At 39.0% G+C, this 18,206-nt stretch overlaps 2 protein-coding genes across 2 annotated transcripts; both read left to right on the top strand.

The window, feature by feature from the left end:
- Positions 1-4,127: 4,127 nt before the first annotated feature.
- On the top strand, positions 4,128-12,348 carry dhx33 (DEAH (Asp-Glu-Ala-His) box polypeptide 33). The gene is made up of 12 exons (XM_034113406.1): positions 4,128-4,338; positions 5,041-5,201; positions 6,451-6,678; positions 7,409-7,579; positions 7,867-8,052; positions 8,162-8,273; positions 8,435-8,594; positions 9,021-9,109; positions 9,186-9,313; positions 9,414-9,617; positions 9,728-9,814; positions 10,622-12,348. Exons 1-12 carry the CDS (start codon positions 4,128-4,130, stop codon positions 10,928-10,930), a joined length of 2,046 nt encoding a protein of 681 aa, XP_033969297.1. The 3' UTR covers positions 10,931-12,348.
- Positions 12,349-14,141: 1,793 nt separating this feature from the next.
- Positions 14,142-17,482, top strand: c1qbp (complement component 1, q subcomponent binding protein). Its single transcript, XM_034114437.1, has 6 exons — positions 14,142-14,523; positions 15,342-15,492; positions 15,965-16,061; positions 16,191-16,286; positions 16,475-16,600; positions 16,719-17,482. Exons 1-6 carry the CDS (start codon positions 14,271-14,273, stop codon positions 16,866-16,868), a joined length of 873 nt encoding a protein of 290 aa, XP_033970328.1. The 5' UTR covers positions 14,142-14,270; the 3' UTR covers positions 16,869-17,482.
- The last annotated feature ends 724 nt before the right edge of the window (positions 17,483-18,206 follow it).

The following is an 18,206-nucleotide window of genomic DNA, read 5'->3' as shown; positions in this document are numbered from 1 at the left end:
TTTCACAATAAAACAGCTTTTAAAACTGACGATATATTTTAGACCAATTATGCTTTTAACATTGATTTTAATTTCTAACAATAGGACACAGCTGGCTTGCGGTCGAGGTGATAGCCAGCGTCGTAGGACAGTTTAGCGAGAGCGGTTTTTTTTTTTGGATTTAGTCAGCCGGATAACTCAAAACATATCCAGGATATGTTGAACTAGATTCGTAGTATACCCCCCAGGTTAGGTGGCAGGCTAAGAGATCAACTCAGTGAAAGCACTGCCTGCTGACCAATCAGAGCTCCGTGTGCGGAGTTTAAAGCGATCAATTCATATGACAGGAGGAGAAAGGAAATACAGTTTAAACTGCCGTTGCAGGAAAGACGACCAGCCAAAATCAACTGACTGTGTGAACGTGAAAATTAATAGAATATCCCCTCCCATCTTCAGAGCAATCTGACTATTATAACATTAGCGTTAAGAAAGCTTACTTAAATATCTGCCACGACATAAGTAACCGGATCAGAGTAACATTAAGTACAGTCCGCGGCACTGTGAGTGCAGACGTAGATGTGTCCCATTATCATTCATATCATATCACATCATAATGTATCATATATTTCCTTATTTGAGTCAGCTTCTTGAGCCGTATCTGGCCGTGCAACACTCACAGTGTCACATACTGTATGCAGAAGTATTATTTTAAGCAACACATTAAATTGACGAAACACTCGAGTCAAATTCTCCTAATTAAAGTCAGATCCACTCGTGTCTTGGACGGGGCAGTGATTTCATAAACCTGTTAATGTACGCATTCAAACACTTTTTCTTTTACCAGCTGTATTCACCTTGCAGGTGCAGCTATGTGGCTTTTATCCTGGGTAAAGTGTTTAAGTCATGGATGTTTAAAGTTTAACTTCCTCATATTTGACTAATATTAAAGTTCACTTTTCATTCAGGAAGTATGACGCTGCGCTGTCAGTACGCTTCTCCGTGTTTGAGATTGGTCGAATGCTCCAAATACCACCCCTTTCATGTGGTGGCCATCACCCCAGCCACAAACTGTTCTTTCTGTTGCCGTCTGGCAGACGTTACCGCAGCATCCTGGCAAGGACAAGAAGATTCGGAGACAGTTTCTTCCCGCGGGCAGTGAGACTGTTAAAAAATTGAACTGTTGAAACAACTTCAAACATTCAACTGCTACTCAGTAGCATGTATCTAATACCTAATATATATATATCATTCCAATAACTTGTATATAGACTCATACTGCACTATTCCACATCATAACTTTATTTCATTTTTATAACTATTATTATTTTTGTATTGCTCATGCTCTTATTGTTATTATGTTATGTTATTATGTTGCATTGTTGGAGAAGCCTGTGACATAAGATTTTCAACTGCATAATTACTCTGTAGCTATGTCAGATTGACAATAAAGAACCTTGAACCTTGAACCTTGAACGCGCACCTAACTAGATAGGACACGGCGGCTTGAGCGATCCACTTGATATCCAGCGTCGTAGTACAGTTTAGCGCCAGCGCGTATGTTTTGGATTACGCTAACCGGCTAACTCCAACATATCCAGGTTAAATTGAACCAGCTTCGTAGTACAGGCCTCAGGTGTAGCTAAAGTCTTGTTGATCATGTTATCATTATTCCATATCAGCAAAGTAACTAAAGGTAGCCTACGTTAATGTCGTGAAGTAAAAGTTCAATAGTGATTTGTAGTGGAGTAGAAGTACAAAGTATAAAATGGTAATACTCAAGTAAATTACAAGTACCTCAAAATTGTACTTAAGTATAGTAGCCTACTTGAGTAAAAGTTACTTTACACCAAAGGCGAAAAGCTTATTTACAATCTATCTGACTGTGAATCAAAGTCACCATGTTGCCCTCTGGTGGCTGCATCACAAATACATGTAAAGACTTAAATTGCAAAAACAAATCAAACAAAGATATGGAATACAATGCATCTTGTCTGTACTTTATTGTAAGTATGCATTTGCTGTTTCATTATTAGAAGAAAAACACATGTTGAAAGGACAGTTTTTCCGCCTTTTGTCTTAAATGATAGTTACAGTGGTTTTTCATTGTAACATGATCTTCAAGGATTACTATGGGCATAGATTTGTCTCATAATTATTTGTGTGAACATACAAATAATTTGTGTGTAAATATGTGATTTGTAAATGTAAAACACCATCCACAAATGCATTTAAAAGATTTGCAAACTCACAAATAAATTTGCAAATGTAAAACGGATCTGCAAATACGCAAAATATTTTTACAAATAAAAAAAGATCTGTGAATATCTCTTTAACATTGACAACTTTCGATCAGGCATTTGTGAATCCATTTTGTATTTGTCAACCAAAAATGCGCTTGTGGATCTTAAATCTCAAATCTAAATCTGTGCTCATTTATAAACTATTTTGTAGCTTTGCTGTCTGTTTACAGTTAACTTTTGGTAGTATGCTAAAGTGATTCTAATACGAATGGAGCCTAAATGTATTTGTTATTTTTGTGTCTAGCTCTTACGTTGATATTGGAGATTTCAATAAACTCATATCATCAGTCAAGTCTTCGACCATTATTCGGAGGGAAATGCTACAACGATGCTTGGCAATGGGCATTATTATATATTATTATTATAGGCCAGGCTTACCTTAAAGTCATTTTTCCCCCTGGAAAAAGCTGGCCCACCCTATTTTATACAGGCCCGCCTTAAAGTAAATTTCTGCCTACCCTACTGGTCCTTACTCGGGTTAAAATCATGGATGTATAATAAGTAGGGCTGTCAAGTTAACTGTAAAAAAAAAATTAACGCCACTAATTATTTTAACGCGATTAACGCATGTGTATTTTTTGTCCTCGGCCGCCCCGTAGTTTCAGAGCGCATCGAGTTTAAAATACCATCTGCAAGCTGATGCTGACAACCCCGCTCCTGCCGCCCGCTTGTGGCAGACCACACTTCCACGCTCACCGGCAGGCCCGGACTGGCCATCGGGAGGACCGGGAGGGTGTGTATGTGTGGCGCGACTCGAGCGAGGCACACCTTACGTGTTGTTGTTGTTGTTGTTGTTAGCATCTGGTGCTAGCTAGCTGTGCTAACGGATATAAGGAGCGGACATTTCGCCGACAACTGCGCCGAGCACTTCACTTTATGCAGGTAGCCAGACAGTGGGACATTGTACGAAAAGTCAGCACGAATAGTGCGCGCAACATGATTGCAGCGTCCAGGCAGCTCCCGTTCGAGCATATATGCCTTGAGCTGCACATAGCTCCAACGATCCATCACAGTGTCTTCTACACACACGCACACACGCACACACGCACTGTATTGTATTATTGTATGAGAGAGGTTAGGTTGAATTGAGAATATTCATGAGAATATTTGTCATTGTTCAAATGATAATAAACAAACATATAAAGCATATTTGTCCACTCATATGTTGATAAGAGTATTAAAAGCTTGAAAAATATCCCTCTAAGGTACATTTAGAACAGATAAAAAATGTGCGATTAATTTGCGATTAATCGCGATTAACTATGGACAATCATGCGATTAATCGCGATTAAATATTTTAATCGACTGACAGCCCTAATAATAAGATTAAGGTTAAAATAGAGTGGTGCAGTGACTTGTCCTAAAACCCGGAAGTAAGCTGCTTCCGGTTCCCTCGACAAAAAATGATCAATCATAAATCTATCGATCATAAATCTATCAATTAGATTTATGATTCGAAAATTATAAAAGTAGGGTAGACATGTGGAGATTATCCGACTGAACAAAACGTGATCCGTCTCTTAAATGTGTGTCAACCACAGACCTTATTTCGAGCTATTTTCCAAAATCCTATGGAGAAATTGCATTGCTTTTTTGTCGAGGGAACCGGCTTACTTCCGGTTTTTAGGACGCGTCACTGCACAACTCTGCAACACATTTGTGACGTCAAACATCTGCGCCCAATTTGACCACGTGGGGACGTTTTTACAGCGGTAGCAAAACAACCGCAGTGACGCTTGCCTGTCTGTCAATGAGCATGATAAATACTTTTTTGTTTCTTTTAGACATTTCAGAAACATCCTCAAAACGCTGAAAGGATTCCGCTAACAGAGTCACTTTTTCTAGACCATGCCCAACGACCACGACCATCCACCGGCTAAAAAATTCAAGCCGGGATCTGTTTTCTTCCGTTACGATAAGAATAAATCTGGAATGCTGCTGCCTAGAAAGGGAAATGCAACCACCCCGATAGAAGTCCAGAGGAAACAGCTTCCCATCTACCAGGCGAAACCCCAGCTACTGAACCAGCTGAGGCAGCTCCACAATGCTATCCTCATAGGTAAGAACCACACTCAGCTAATGATGCTAATGCGTTAGCCACTGTTGTGCTACTCAATTAAAGGGAAGGTTCACTCTGACAAAAGACTATGTTGTCAGCTCTGTGATGTTGTAGAAATAAGTTTAATTATTACATCTTAACTAATATTGTTTTCTGATTAACAACAGTAAGCCTTATAATTATAACTCTTGTTTTATTTTTGTATTTCCAAACCAATTCACCAAGACCTCTTAGTATAGGTAATGTCATGGATTTTCTTGTAAGCATCATGTGAACACTTTTATTCAGTTCACTGTACGTCGCAACATCATATCATTTTACATCAAATAATAGTTTTCCAAGATGTGAATGATTTGAAGTGTATTCTTAACCTCACCAAATTCTTATTTTATTCTGAATTGGGTGGAAATGTGTCTTGAACAACCATGATATCCTTAAGATAATTTGCATATGTAACTTAATTCATTTTGTTAAATGTTTTACAGTAATTGAAAAAAATACATGAATCTTAAATGAAGAATTAAAAAAAAAAAAAATATCTCCACTATGTCATGAACTGGGAGTTTTTGGTTGGTATATAAAAGAGAGTTGTCTCACATTTAAGTGATACCAGGCTCAGAAAATGTAATTTCTACTCTACACGTTTATAATGTAGCATCTTAACTTTGTCTTTATTGACCCTATCTAACTTCTCTCTTACAGGGGAGACTGGCTCTGGGAAGACCACTCAGATCCCTCAGTATCTGTACGAGGCCGGCATCGGGCGACAGGGCCTCATCGCCATCACTCAGCCACGTCGAGTGGCAGCCATATCTCTGGCAGGAAGGGTGGCCGAGGAGAAGAGGACGCAGCTCGGCAAGCTGGTATGCACAACAGACAGGTTTCCCACATATATGCTTAGTCTGTTCTGGTCTAAATGTTCCCTTTGGTGTGTTCTTGACAAACAACAAACAAACGCTATATTTACATCGAGTGTCACCTTCGACTCTGCGCCTCATTACTTACCCACTTACTTAGGTTGAACTGGCATATGATTTCAGGAAAAAAGGACAATGGAGTTCATGATTTTTAAGAAGACTGGTTGATACAATTCATCAGTTTAAGAACACGTTTTGAAAAGTAGACCATCCAAGGACCTTACTAAAGAACACATTTAAGTAGAGGATGTTTTAAATGCATTACCTTCCCTCCGTTTCTGACTTGATATAGTAGTATGCTAAAGACCTGGAAGACATTATTCAACATCTGAAATCCTCCTCCTGTAGCCTCGATATTATTTCCGACAGGATTTTTCAAAAAGGTTTTTCATTGCTTGGCCTCAGATCTACTTCATATAGTAAACAAGTCTCTCCACTCTGGTGTATTTCCACAGGCCCTGAAAACTGCAGTCATTAAACCGCTCCTAAAAAAGCATAACCTAGACGCAACCGTAATGAATAATTACAGGCCAATATCAAACCTTCCTTTTTTAAGTAAATTGAAAATCCTCACTAACATTAAAAGAGTGGATCACATCAGTCCGGTTCTGAAATCTTTACACTAGCTTCCAGTCGGCCAAAGAATTGATTTAAAAGTATTATTGCTAGTTTTTAAATCACTAAATGGTTTAGGACCAAAGTATATTAACGATCTCTTGCATAATTATGATCCATCAAGGTGTCTCAGGTCTTCTGGGACGGGTCTGCTCTCGGTTCCGATAGTAAGAACAAAACATGGAAAAGCAGCGTTTAGCTATTATGCCCCGACAATCTGGAACAAACTGCCCGAAACATGCACGTCCGCAGAGACTCTTAGTATTTTCAAATCGAGACTGAAAACATATATTTTTGCCGCTGCTTTTAATTGAGCTGATCATATGCGCACTGCAGTATGCATTTTATTCATGTATTGTATAACTGTTGTATTTAATTTATTATCTTTGCTTTTTAAATGCCTGTTGTAAAATGCCATTTATATAATGTGTTTCTGCTGTATTTATTCTTAAACGTCTTATTTTATTTTGTAAAGCACTTAATATTGTCGCGTGCTGAAAGGTGCTATATAAATAAACTTGCCTTGCCTTGCCTAGTATCAGAACGTATTCAGTTGAAGTCTTATCAGACTTATTTACAGGTTGGTTACACAGTGCGCTTTGAGGATGTCACCTCCTCTGAGACTAAGCTGAAGTTCATGACAGACGGCATGCTGCTGCGCGAGGCCATCGGAGACCCCCTGCTGCTGCGCTACACTGTGGTGGTCCTGGACGAGGCTCACGAGCGCACCGTGCACACTGATGTTCTGTTCGGCGTGGTGAAGGCTGCTCAACGCAGGCGCAGGGAACTAAATAAGATTCCCCTGAAGGTAGGAATGCCAGGGGTCCTGGCTTCAAAAATATATTTAACACTGGGCGGCTAATCCCTGCACTGCATTGGGAACATGAGATAAAACGCTTATTGTCACGGTAATTATAGAGCCTCACTAGGGATATTTTTGGCTTTTTAAATTTGAGTACTTTCATTAATTTTGTCTGTGTAAATGCATGTGACATAACTTTTGGAATGGGTCTGGGTTTTTTAGCTCCATTAATATGTTTATAATAAACAGTTTAGCCGAGTTACACCCCGAAAGACAAAATTGTCCACATTGAAAGCACACTTTTACAGACTAAATTAATGCATTGTATTATATCACACGTTCAATATAGAGCCCTGGCTTCCAAATGTTACTTTTTTATTATTGGTTTTCTACACAAAACATTTAAATACATCAAAATCAATGTTGCTGCTTACCAATGACAAATCTAATCCAGACTGTAAAGAAAGAACATTTAGAAATAAATATTTAATTGTCATTTTTTCATAATATCAACAGTGGCATTATGTTAACTAAATAGAATTTTAAGGGTTAATAATTAAAAAATTAACACATCATCATGGACATCAGAGCAACGTTAGTGAGTGACGCAAAAGGTTTCATTTCTATATGCTAACTCTCCTCCTCTACCCTGGTGATCTGTTAAATCATCTTTTTAACTTTATCTTCTCTCCCAAATCCTAAACCTTTCTCTCACTGTTCTGTGAAACCTTCTCAGGTCATAGTGATGTCAGCCACCATGGATGTGGATTTGTTCTCTGAATACTTCAACAAGTCGCCTGTACTGTACCTGGAGGGCAGGCAGCATCCCATCCAGATCTACTACACCAAGCATCCGCAGTCCGACTACCTTCAGGCCGCACTCATCACCATCTTCCAGATCCATCAGGTAGTCTGCTAAATCTGTGTAGGGAGAACATTCCTGTATTAACAGTTTTGATTGGTTCGTGAAGTCCTATGCTGCATTTCCAATGCACAGTACGCTTCCCCTCCCTTGGAGCTAAAATGTTCCTATTTTTGATACCAAGTCAGTCCAGGTTCCACACAAGCCCAAACAAATCAATAAGCGTTTGCATTAAATACATAAACCTGTTTGTGAGCCCCTATCCTTGTTGATGTACTGTGATGATTCTTCTTGACACCTGAACACAACACGGCCCTGTTGTTTGCGTGCAGGAAGCTCCTCCGTCCCACGACATCTTGGTGTTCATGACGGGTCAGGAGGAGATCGAGGCGCTGGCTCGGACATGTCGTGACATCGCCAAGCATCTGCCCGATGGCTGCGGTCCCATGGTGGTCATCCCTCTGTACGCATCACTCCCCCCCGCACAGCAGCTCAGGTGCTTCCAGCCAGCTCCCAAGGTAAAGGCAACAGTGATGTAGACAAAGGGACATTTATAGAGAACACTCAACAAATGTATTGTATTAAATGTATTCCTCATCCATAATGAAGACCTCTCTACCGTTTCAGGGGTGCAGGAAGGTCATCCTCTCAACCAACATTGCCGAGACGTCAGTCACCATCTCTGGGATCAAGTTTGTCATAGACTCGGGGATGGTGAAGGCCAAACGCTTCAGTCCTGGTAAGAGGATACAGTTTGCTCCTTTCATGTTTTAGATGTTAACAGTTTTACTCTGCACTTTTCAGAGGGTTTCATTTTAAAACGTATGTAGTAAAGGTGGCAGTATTCGTGTGTAGTGTTTTTGTCGCTGTGATCTTATGAACATGTGTTGTGTGGATCAGACAGCGGGCTTGAGGTGCTGGCGGTGCAGCGGGTCTCTAAAGCTCAGGCGTGGCAGCGAGCGGGCCGGGCCGGCAGGGAGGAGTCCGGATCCTGCTACCGCCTCTACACCGAGAACGAGTTCGACAGCCTCATCCCCATGACTGTGCCCGAGATCCAGAGGTACCGTATGAAACAGGCCGTGGCCATATGAGCAGATTATCACTCAAAACAATAGATGTCTTTAGCTAAGTGTAAAGTTGCTTACCTTTTAGACTTACATACACACATAAAAGGTAGAAATAAGTATACAATAATGGTCAAATAAAATGACGCAATGTTTTTTCATTGTAGTGTTGTACGTAGCCCGTACTTGCCTAGTTATTGCAACAGAACCTCTAAAGTCTCTTTTTTATTTATGCTTTTTTCACAACATAATGTTAAAGAAATATTGTCTGCAGGGGAATTTCAATGTCGCCAACCATAGTAAAACACCTTTTGTCATATTGATAATAAGACCACAACGACAGGATTCTGTGTTTGTCCCACATACTGATTTTCTAAGGTCAGTGTGATTGAAAGTTGTTTGCGTTCCTGTGTGTGCTGCAGGTGTAACCTATCCAGTGTGATGCTGCAGCTCATGGCTCTGGGGGTTCCAGATGTGATGAATTTTGATTTCATGTCCAAGCCTTCTACAGGTAAGATGCTCTTGGTCAGGAGTCACTCTGCACCTCTGGGTTGTTCCCTGGTAGTAACATGTTGTGTTTATCCCAGAGGCCGTCCGCTCTGCTGTGAATCATCTGGAGCTGCTGGGAGCTGTAGAGAGGAAGGAGGGGCAGGTCTTCCTCACTGCTCTTGGAAAGAAGATGGCCAGCTTCCCTCTGGAGCCCCGATATTCCAAGGTAAAGAAGTGCTAGGAAATGTGGGAAAAAGTGAGTCACACGCGCAACCCAGATAGAATATGTTTTAACATTTCCTTTCCTTGGTTGCTCCGTCTCACAGACCATCCTGCTGTCTCCGGACTACTCCTGCTCTGATGAGATTCTGAGCATCGTATCTCTGCTGTCGGTGGACACTGTACTGTTTAACCCTCCTGCCAAGCGGGAAGAGGTGCTCGCTGCTCGCAAGAAGTTCTCCTCCAGCGAAGGAGACCACATAACGCTGCTCAACATCTACAGAGCCTTCAAGAAAGTCAGCGGTAATAAGGTGAGAACACATACATCAGTTAGGGAAGGAAAAGAATGTGACTAAGCAAACTCCAGAGATTAAATTGTGTTCCTGAGCGACCTTTATAATCTGTATGTCTTCTGTTAAAGGAGTGGTGTCGGGAGAACTTTGTCAACAGCAGGAACATGGGTCTGGTGAAAGACGTTCAGGCGCAACTCCGAGATATCTGCCTTAAGGTACGCAGCTGAGTATCCTACACATACATTCACGTATGCAGTATTAGTGTATGTGTGTAGGCCAGGGAAACATCACAATTCAATGTCACATTTATCTCACAAAATACGTTATAAGTAGGACTATACTGAATAGTTCAAAGCTACATTTATAACTTTGAATACTGCCATATGTATGCATGTCTAGTATTTGATCAGTATTTTTGGGGGCGGGGGAGAGTGCCTCTTTATTATGAAGAGACCGGGGTAGACAAATGAGATCACATTGCCTAAATACTAAACTCAACTTATACTATTATTAGTATAAATTATTTTATATTTGTGGAATTTATTCCAGTATCAACTGCTTATGATTGTTTCCAACCCATGCATTTGGTTTTCTATCTTTAAATATATGTTGAAAAAACTGAAAATAAACTATATTTTACATATTTTTTTCAAATACCAAAATAAGTCTAAAGATGGATGTGAATAACACTTCTATGGCTGCTATTATCACATTCTATCAGCGAGATGATTCAGTAAGTAGTGATTTTATTTAATAATTACAGCTGTGTAATAGACTTCTGCGTCCACAGCAGCCCATACAACCTTTTTAATAGCAATACTGTAACAAATAGAATTGAATAGAATTGGGAGGGATGAACCCCTCTTTAATGGTCACACATGCAGAGCACACAGCACACACAGTGAAATGTGTTCTCTGCATTTAACCCATCCTAGTACCAGGAGTCTAGTACTAGGAGAACTGCTGTACAGTGAATTAGCATTTTGAGCTAACATGTCCTGTTGTGCTTGTTGATTTGCCAGCTGAATATGAAGCTGGGGTCCTGTGGGTCAGAGATGGGAAACGTTCGCCGCTGCATCGCCCACGGCATGTTCGTCAATGCCGCAGAGCTGCAACCTGACGGCAGCTACTTGGCTCTGGACACCCACCAGCCCGTGTCCATCCACCCCTCCTCCGTCCTCTTCCAGGGCAAGCCGGCATACGTGGTGTTCAACGAGCTGCTGCACACGTCCCGCTGCTACATGAGGGACCTGTGTTTGGTGGATGCAGACTGGCTGCTGGAGGCGGCTCCAGAGTACTTTGGCCGCAAGCTCCACCCCAGCAAGAGCTAACCAGCTGAGAGACAGGACTGAAGTAAATCTCTATAAGGACACCTTCACTTTCCTCAGAACACCCAGTGACAACAAAACTGAAAAATGTGTTCCCTTTACAAAGACGAGTTTGGATTAAGACACTTATCGATTGCAATCACACCGAATATGTTCTGTGTAGTTAACTATCTCTGGATCTCACTACCTCCCAGTTGGCGACCTTCGTCACTGCAGCAGAAATCTGCAAACTGAGGCCTCACAGCAACTTTAACTTCTTGTAACACAGTAGATCAGATTGTATCAACAGTTTCTTCTGCCTGCTAGTATTACAGCTTGCTTTAGCCACCTGAAACAAGTCTTTTTGAGATGTCACGCATTCATTCTTCAAACATGTGCATGCATTTTAACAGCACAGGTAACATCACACGACACATCCTTCAATGTCTGATGTAATTGACTCGTTTTTCCTCCTTTAAAATGTTATCAGACTTGATAAAATACTACTCTCCATATAATTAGTTCGCAAAATGTTCTAGTTAATTGTTAAATCACCTGCTCAGCAAGACTCAGACAGCTAAAGGAGACTGACTGGTGGCTCTTTTCAGAATCATTTTGAATAATGATGAGTTAACTGTCTTTGAAATATTAGCTTTTCTGAAGCTATGCAAAGCAGTTTTGTCTTAAGCTCCCCCGCCATGTGGTTTTGGTTTTATACAAAGTGGTCTTAAGGGTTTATATATGCAAGGACGACTGGATTGTCTTTATCTAACGAGGTCTTTGAAATACAAGGAAATATGAAAATAGAATATGAGGTTTTTACATGTCACAGTGACATCACTTCTCTTTTATAACTACTCTTCATGCAGCACTTGTCTTGTAAGCTAGTGCATGCCTTTTTCCCCATCTATGACTTTATCACCTGTTTCTAAATACATGCAGATCAGGAGAAGTAGCATGCCTTATTCTCCATGTTCAACACCCACAACCTTCAGACGTATGCTAACACATGTATGCAATGCATGCAGATTGTAGTTAGCGACTTGATCCCTCAGGTCTCTCATACTTTGTCGAATGTTAATCACACCATGTTTAGGGTGGATGCCTACTTCTGTCTTTTTTTACACAAGACTCAGGATTGTACAATATATATACTGTAACCTGAATAAATTACACATGGTTTCTAACTGAAAGAATTCCAAACACCAAATGCATCTTGGGTAGGAGAATCATTAGACCATGTTACACAAGGTTGTGTTCAGAAGAAGTAGACTGTTGAAGATCTGCATGTCATGTTTTGTGTAAGATTTAAGTGCACGCCTTTTGATGAGTTTATTATATTTAATATTATATGATTTGTTCAAGTCTCACATACCACTATTGGTATAGTTTCTAATAAAAATCCGGTTTCACAGAACAAGCAGAATTCACTTCTTAATCCAGCCATTTTTATTTTGTTATGTAAAGCATTTTCAAAATATGCAAAATCAGATGATTCAGAATTAGAAATACATTATTGATCCCAGAGGGAAATTGGGTTAAGTTAAAATTGTTCTTATTCTAGAATAAACATTTAATTAAAAGGAAAAGTAAGATACAAATGGTAAATAAAATGTGCCATATACAACAAATTAATAAATATGTACAAAACTTAAATTGGTATACTACAATGCTTAACAGTAAATAATAATGCTAAAAATGGCATCTATAATTAGGAGTGGGGAAATGCAACTAAAGTATAAATAAAGAAAAATATACGTTTAAATGTACATTATAAATATATGTAGTATTGATGCCAGACAAAAACAACAAGATTGCTAAACATTATTGCATTATTTAACAAAATTATTTAGTTGAGATAAATTATACTTAAATGTGGCATATTGATGAATTAAACCAAGCATTGAGATGTGTTTTTATTTCTTTAGACTGTAGTATGATCTGATGACCTTGTTTTATTTGGCAAGGACAATCAAAGTTTGCTCTCCTGGGTTAGTTGTGGGCTGACAGCACCATCTTCTGGCAGCAGGGCTACATGTCTAACTGATGCAACTGATTCCCCTCATTACACCGAGACATCCTAAGAATGATGCATGCCCTCCCTCCTGGATGTACATGTCCACTGTAAAAGAGCAGTTTTCTGATTTTATGAGACAGCCTGCCCTTTTTGTGACAATGCTCATATGTATGCTAATACTTACAATACGTTTAGGAATAGTATAGATGTCTACTTAGTGTTCAAAGTGGACTCGGGTTGGTTTAAAATATAGTGTTACCCAAATAAGTAACACATTATTTCTAAATAAAACACCAAATGCATCTGGGGTAGAAAATCAGACCATGTTACAATCAGGTTTGGTTTTCGGCGTTTCTGTGTTATGAAGTTTGCAAGATTTCAATGCATGCCTTTTGATGAGTTAATTATAGGTGTATTTAATATGATTTGATTATGTCTTACGTAACACCTATTGGTATAATTTATAATACAAATCACAAGTCTACAGGAGAGTGAAGCTTTGAAGGCACAGGAAGATTTTCCAGGGCTTGACGCACTTACTGTCCTATATTTTTCAGGACCTAAAAACATTTTTAAGCAAGTGTGTTGATGTTATAAAAAGCATAGAAGACTACTAATCCCAGCCATTTGTATTCACATAATTTAAATAAATAGGTTAACATATTTCCAAATTGAATTAAAAATATGTTTTATTGATTCTCGGGGTGAATAAGGTTAATTTGTAGCTGCTCATATTCAAGTAAAAAGAGATATAAACATAAAAAAATAAGAAATTAGTATGTGAAAATATATGCATTATACTAAAACATGTATGTACAAATGGGGACAACATATGTATGCTGCAATACAAAACAGTGAAAATAATGCTTCAAGTGCTAAGATATTTGACATATAATTACTTTAAATGCATATTTTGCCAAAATTATACATTACTGCACACGAATAAAAAAGATGTTCAATACATTTAGATTGTTTTAAACAGAAATCACTTATTTCTCACTCCACAGGGGGCGTTGTAGGAAGGACAGTGACATACATGTAGCATTATCTATAACGTTACAAATATATATATTATTAACACTATTGTTACTTTATTATACAACTCATTTATAAAATAATGGTCGTATTTAAGATTTTCTGAAGAAACAGAGATTATTTAGTTTTATTTATTTCGGTTTCAAAGTACTATTTCCGGTTTAAAGGTCATAGTGACGAAAGGTCAATGTGTCCTTCCACACGTGTGTTTTATAATCTTGAAGCAGGCAGCAGTAACGGGGAGTAAGCCGGTAGCTGTGAGCTGTCAAACCTATTTATCTGCACTAAAAGCCTTCACATTTCTACACAGTCATGCTAAAGTCAGTTGTCCGTGCGGTGGGAGCCGCTGTCCGCCTCTCTTCAGTCGCCACTTCCACAGCCCGAACCCTGCCTCTCAGCTGCCCGACACTGTGCTCTCCAAGCTCGGCCACAACTCGGCACTTCACCCGGTCTCTCTGGATGCTGAACAACAACGGAGCGTCGTCAGGATACAGGCCAAAACTCTTCAGTTCAAAGGCGTTGAATCCCTCGATATCATGTGGATGTGGAAGCCTGCACACAGAAGGTACGTTTGGATGTGAAAGTTATTAAATGATCAAGCTAGCTTGCTTCGTATATCAGTCAATATTAACCTAGGTTAAATGGCGAGAGAATAATACGATTAACTGTGTAGATAAGACCTCATGTCAACATTTCTACTCAGAAATTAAGTAATTTATGCAATTTTCTCATTAAATGAAGTCTGTATCATCCCACTGTTAGCTAGCAATCACCTTGAAAGATGTGTTCAGTTGTCCTCACAGAATGTAGTTAAAACGATAACTTGCAAACAAATAATAACTGTGGTTCACAAAGTCATGTCTTTGTGTGGTTTGTGTCGACATGTGTATTTGTAAATATGTTAATTATTACATATATAATTATATATATATATATATATATATATATATATATATATATATATATATATATATATATATATATATATATATATATGCAATAGCTCACGACAGGCCGTGGTATATGCTCATTATATCACAGCTAAGGGGCGTGGTTAAACCGAATATATATTTTTTCAATCGCTGAAATATAGATTGAGCATTTTAGCATGGTGTGTACTGCACACTGGTAACGACCTATAATGAAAAACTTTAAAGACATAAGCTAACAGGACTTGCAATGAATAGTTCAATCAAAGTTTTAAGAAGGGAACAGCTACTCTTACATAAACATGAGTATAAAGCATTGTTGTAGGTTACTTTAAAGATATTCTGTAAGCAGTTAGACTTAGAATCCATTAACCTACAGGAAACATAATGAAGTTGCGAAGATTGGATTTTCCAAAAATAAAAAACCCTAATGATTGTATAACTTTTTCAACAGGTGACAAAGCGTTTGGTGCTTTCCTGTCTGATGAAATCAAAGAGGAGCTGAAGATCCAGAAAAACAACAACCTTCCTAAGATGTCTGGAGGATGGGAGCTGGCTCTGAATGGCACAGAAGCTAAACTCTCAAGGAATGTTGCCGGAGAGAAGTAAGTTTTGTGCAGTCTGTGGCCGTTTCTCAATCGCGAGGATGCTGGCTTGGTAGCACAGCCGAGCCGAGCATCTTGCTTCAGAAGCAAGGCAAGAATACTTCCTGGCATTCGGAAAACAAAGAGTGGAACAGGCTAGCAAGTGTGCGTCAGAGGCCCCGCCTTACATCTGCCGCCACAGATTTGGGGAAATTGGTCCATGCGCAAAGCATTGTGGGGATTTTAAGGACGCGAAGTCTACCCATGTGCAGCCTCGAAATTTCCCCCAAACCAAGGACGCGGCCTCGGTGGAATTCCAAGTATGCTGGAGATTGGAACAGTCCTTCGGCGGCACTCGATGACGTAGCATCCTTGAAATATTGGTTTGGAAGCCAATATCCTCGCGATTGAGAAACGGCCTGTGATTTATACAAACCTTACTATTAATACGTGGGCACACTAACAAGCTCATAATCTGTCCCTTTTTTTACAGAATCACTGTCACATTCAACGTCAATAACAGCATTCCTCCTAACTTTGAGGAAGAGGCAGAGCAGGGACAGCAGAAATCCGCAGAGGAAGAGGAAGAGGTGAGTTACAGATAATCTGTATTACGTGTGAGATGTCATTGCACTGGATAGTTTTCTTTTAATCACAAATGGACTGAAGAAAGCCTTTAACTTCATAACATGATTGTAATTATTTTTATTTCTTTACAGCCAGAAATTGTATCATCTCCCAACTTTGTTGTCGATGTAACGAAACAGGGTGCAAAACATTCCCTGGTGTTTGACTGCCATTTCCCTGAAGATGAGGTAAGCAAAGCCTGCATTCGTTTACACAGAACAGTGATGCATCCTTCAATCAGTCTTATATAATCCAATAATTGTCAGACTTTTAATGGTGCATCTTAGACATTACAATGTAATATTTACATCGTGTCTTTGACCTTTCACTCAGAGACTTTGAGTGTAACAGAACATCTGGATTTGCGTTTTTGTAGGTGAGTCATGGTGAAGGAGAAGAGGAGAGCGACATCTTTGCCATTCGTGAGGTCAGTTTCCAGCCTGACGGAGACACAGACTGGAAGGAGAACAGCTACACACTCAACACAGACGCTCTGGACTGGGTAAGATCTAAGGAAAGAGATTAATAACCTATACAACATAAAAATCATGTTAATAAAGCAGATGATAGCTGTGATTAACACTAGAACATTTTAACCTCTTTACTTTTGTTTTTTTCAGGCTCTGTATGACCACCTGATGGACTTCCTGGCTGACCGCGGGGTGGACAACACCTTCGCTGATGAGTTGATGGAGCTGAGCACGGCCGTCGAGCATAAAGAGTACATCAAGTTCCTGGAAAACCTCCATGGCTTTGTCAAATGTAATTAATGTTGGGTACAAGTTAAATTTCACTATTCTTCAAAACACATCCTGGCAAAGTTGAAGGTTTGATAATATAATACAACTAAATCAAATGCTGCAGCGCTGATTGACACCTTTGGAAATCTAAAGAGACTCAGTGTCTGGCAGTCAGCCTTCTTGCCAGCAGTTGTCACATCAGTACATTGCTGCAAAAATGTTCTTTTCCTTTTTGTTCTTTCTTTTTTATTTGACTATTTTTCTGTAACTTAAATGAGAGTTTAAATTAAATATATGAAGGTCATAAATAAGGCAGGTCACGACTCTGCAGATACCCCTTTTTATTAGAAATGTCCCTCAATTGTAGAGTTCCTGTCTTAACTGCACCGGTTTCATATGGTCCAGTCAGTAATTGTGTCCAACTGTCCTTAAGCTAATAAAGGGATCATTTGACAAGATGTGTACTCTGTTTGCAAAATAATCCTCACTTATCTTTTGCTTTTACAGTTCGAGTTGTACTTCTATGTTGACTAACATTGATTTGACTCTGTCAGACCATGTGAATTATTCATCTGAATGGCATACATCAATGTCTTCAGAGAATGAAAGGTCATTGTTCAATAAAACAGTTTGATATAAATGGATGATTTATCATTTTTTTTTATGTCAAGTAAATCTTTGAAATGCACAACAGGCCAAACACCTTGGTACTAAAACATATATCCGCTGGTTTCAGCCCAATTTCAGACAACAAAGTATCTTCAGCTTTTAAGGCCAAATGTTTCTTCTCTAATTGTAAAAAATGCAACATTTTCCCTGTTCATTTTTTTTTTTAGTTACATGGGTTATTCAAAGTTTGCAAGTTTAGTTAATTAAGATTAATTTAATATTCTTTGATTTAACGTTTGAAAATAATACGTATAGCTTTTTTCATGCGCCGCCTGACTCGAAAGTGCAACCGGTATTTACGTAATCTCTGGGAAATGTTTCAATATCCATATGGGCGCCTTGCTATTTTAGCATGAATTAAAAAAACCTGTCAACCTATCTTTTCGGTAAAGTGCTTGAGTAAATGCTCTAATTTACTTTCCACACCTGGCTACTTGAAATTAAAAGGATGTCCTCCTAGCTTAGTTTAACACGTAATATACTCCTTAATATGTTAATGAAGTAAAATAAGCAATACCACTGTAAAACAAATGCATTCAAAATCTTTAAAAGCATCGGTATCAAATATACATATATTCAACAGTTATGGAGAATTACCCATTTCACATTATTATTATTATTGAAGCATATGTGTAAGCATCACTAATTTTGCAACTGGTAAAGGTGGAACTGATTTTACCTTACAATCTGTTTAGTATC

The sequence above is a fragment of the Trematomus bernacchii genome, unplaced genomic scaffold (genome assembly GCF_902827165.1).
Source record: "Trematomus bernacchii unplaced genomic scaffold, fTreBer1.1, whole genome shotgun sequence".
Lineage (NCBI taxonomy): Eukaryota > Metazoa > Chordata > Actinopteri > Perciformes > Nototheniidae > Trematomus > Trematomus bernacchii.
The sequence above is the reverse complement of the archived record's forward strand: the minus strand, read 5'-3'. Positions and strand labels throughout refer to the sequence as shown.

Bases quoted from the DNA above. Each gene is read 5' to 3' on its own strand.
- c1qbp (XM_034114437.1), top strand. From the start codon at position 14,271: ATGCTAAAGTCAGTTGTCCGTGCGGTGGGAGCCGCTGTCCGCCTCTCT. The intron at 15,493-15,964 runs GTAAGTTTTGTG...CTTTTTTTACAG, and splicing joins AGGAATGTTGCCGGAGAGAA to AATCACTGTCACATTCAACG. The intron at 16,287-16,474 runs GTAAGCAAAGCC...GCGTTTTTGTAG, and splicing joins GCCATTTCCCTGAAGATGAG to GTGAGTCATGGTGAAGGAGA.
- dhx33 (XM_034113406.1), top strand. From the start codon at position 4,128: ATGCCCAACGACCACGACCATCCACCGGCTAAAAAATTCAAGCCGGGA. The intron at 5,202-6,450 runs GTATGCACAACA...ACTTATTTACAG, and splicing joins GGACGCAGCTCGGCAAGCTG to GTTGGTTACACAGTGCGCTT. The intron at 9,618-9,727 runs GTGAGAACACAT...CTTCTGTTAAAG, and splicing joins AGAAAGTCAGCGGTAATAAG to GAGTGGTGTCGGGAGAACTT.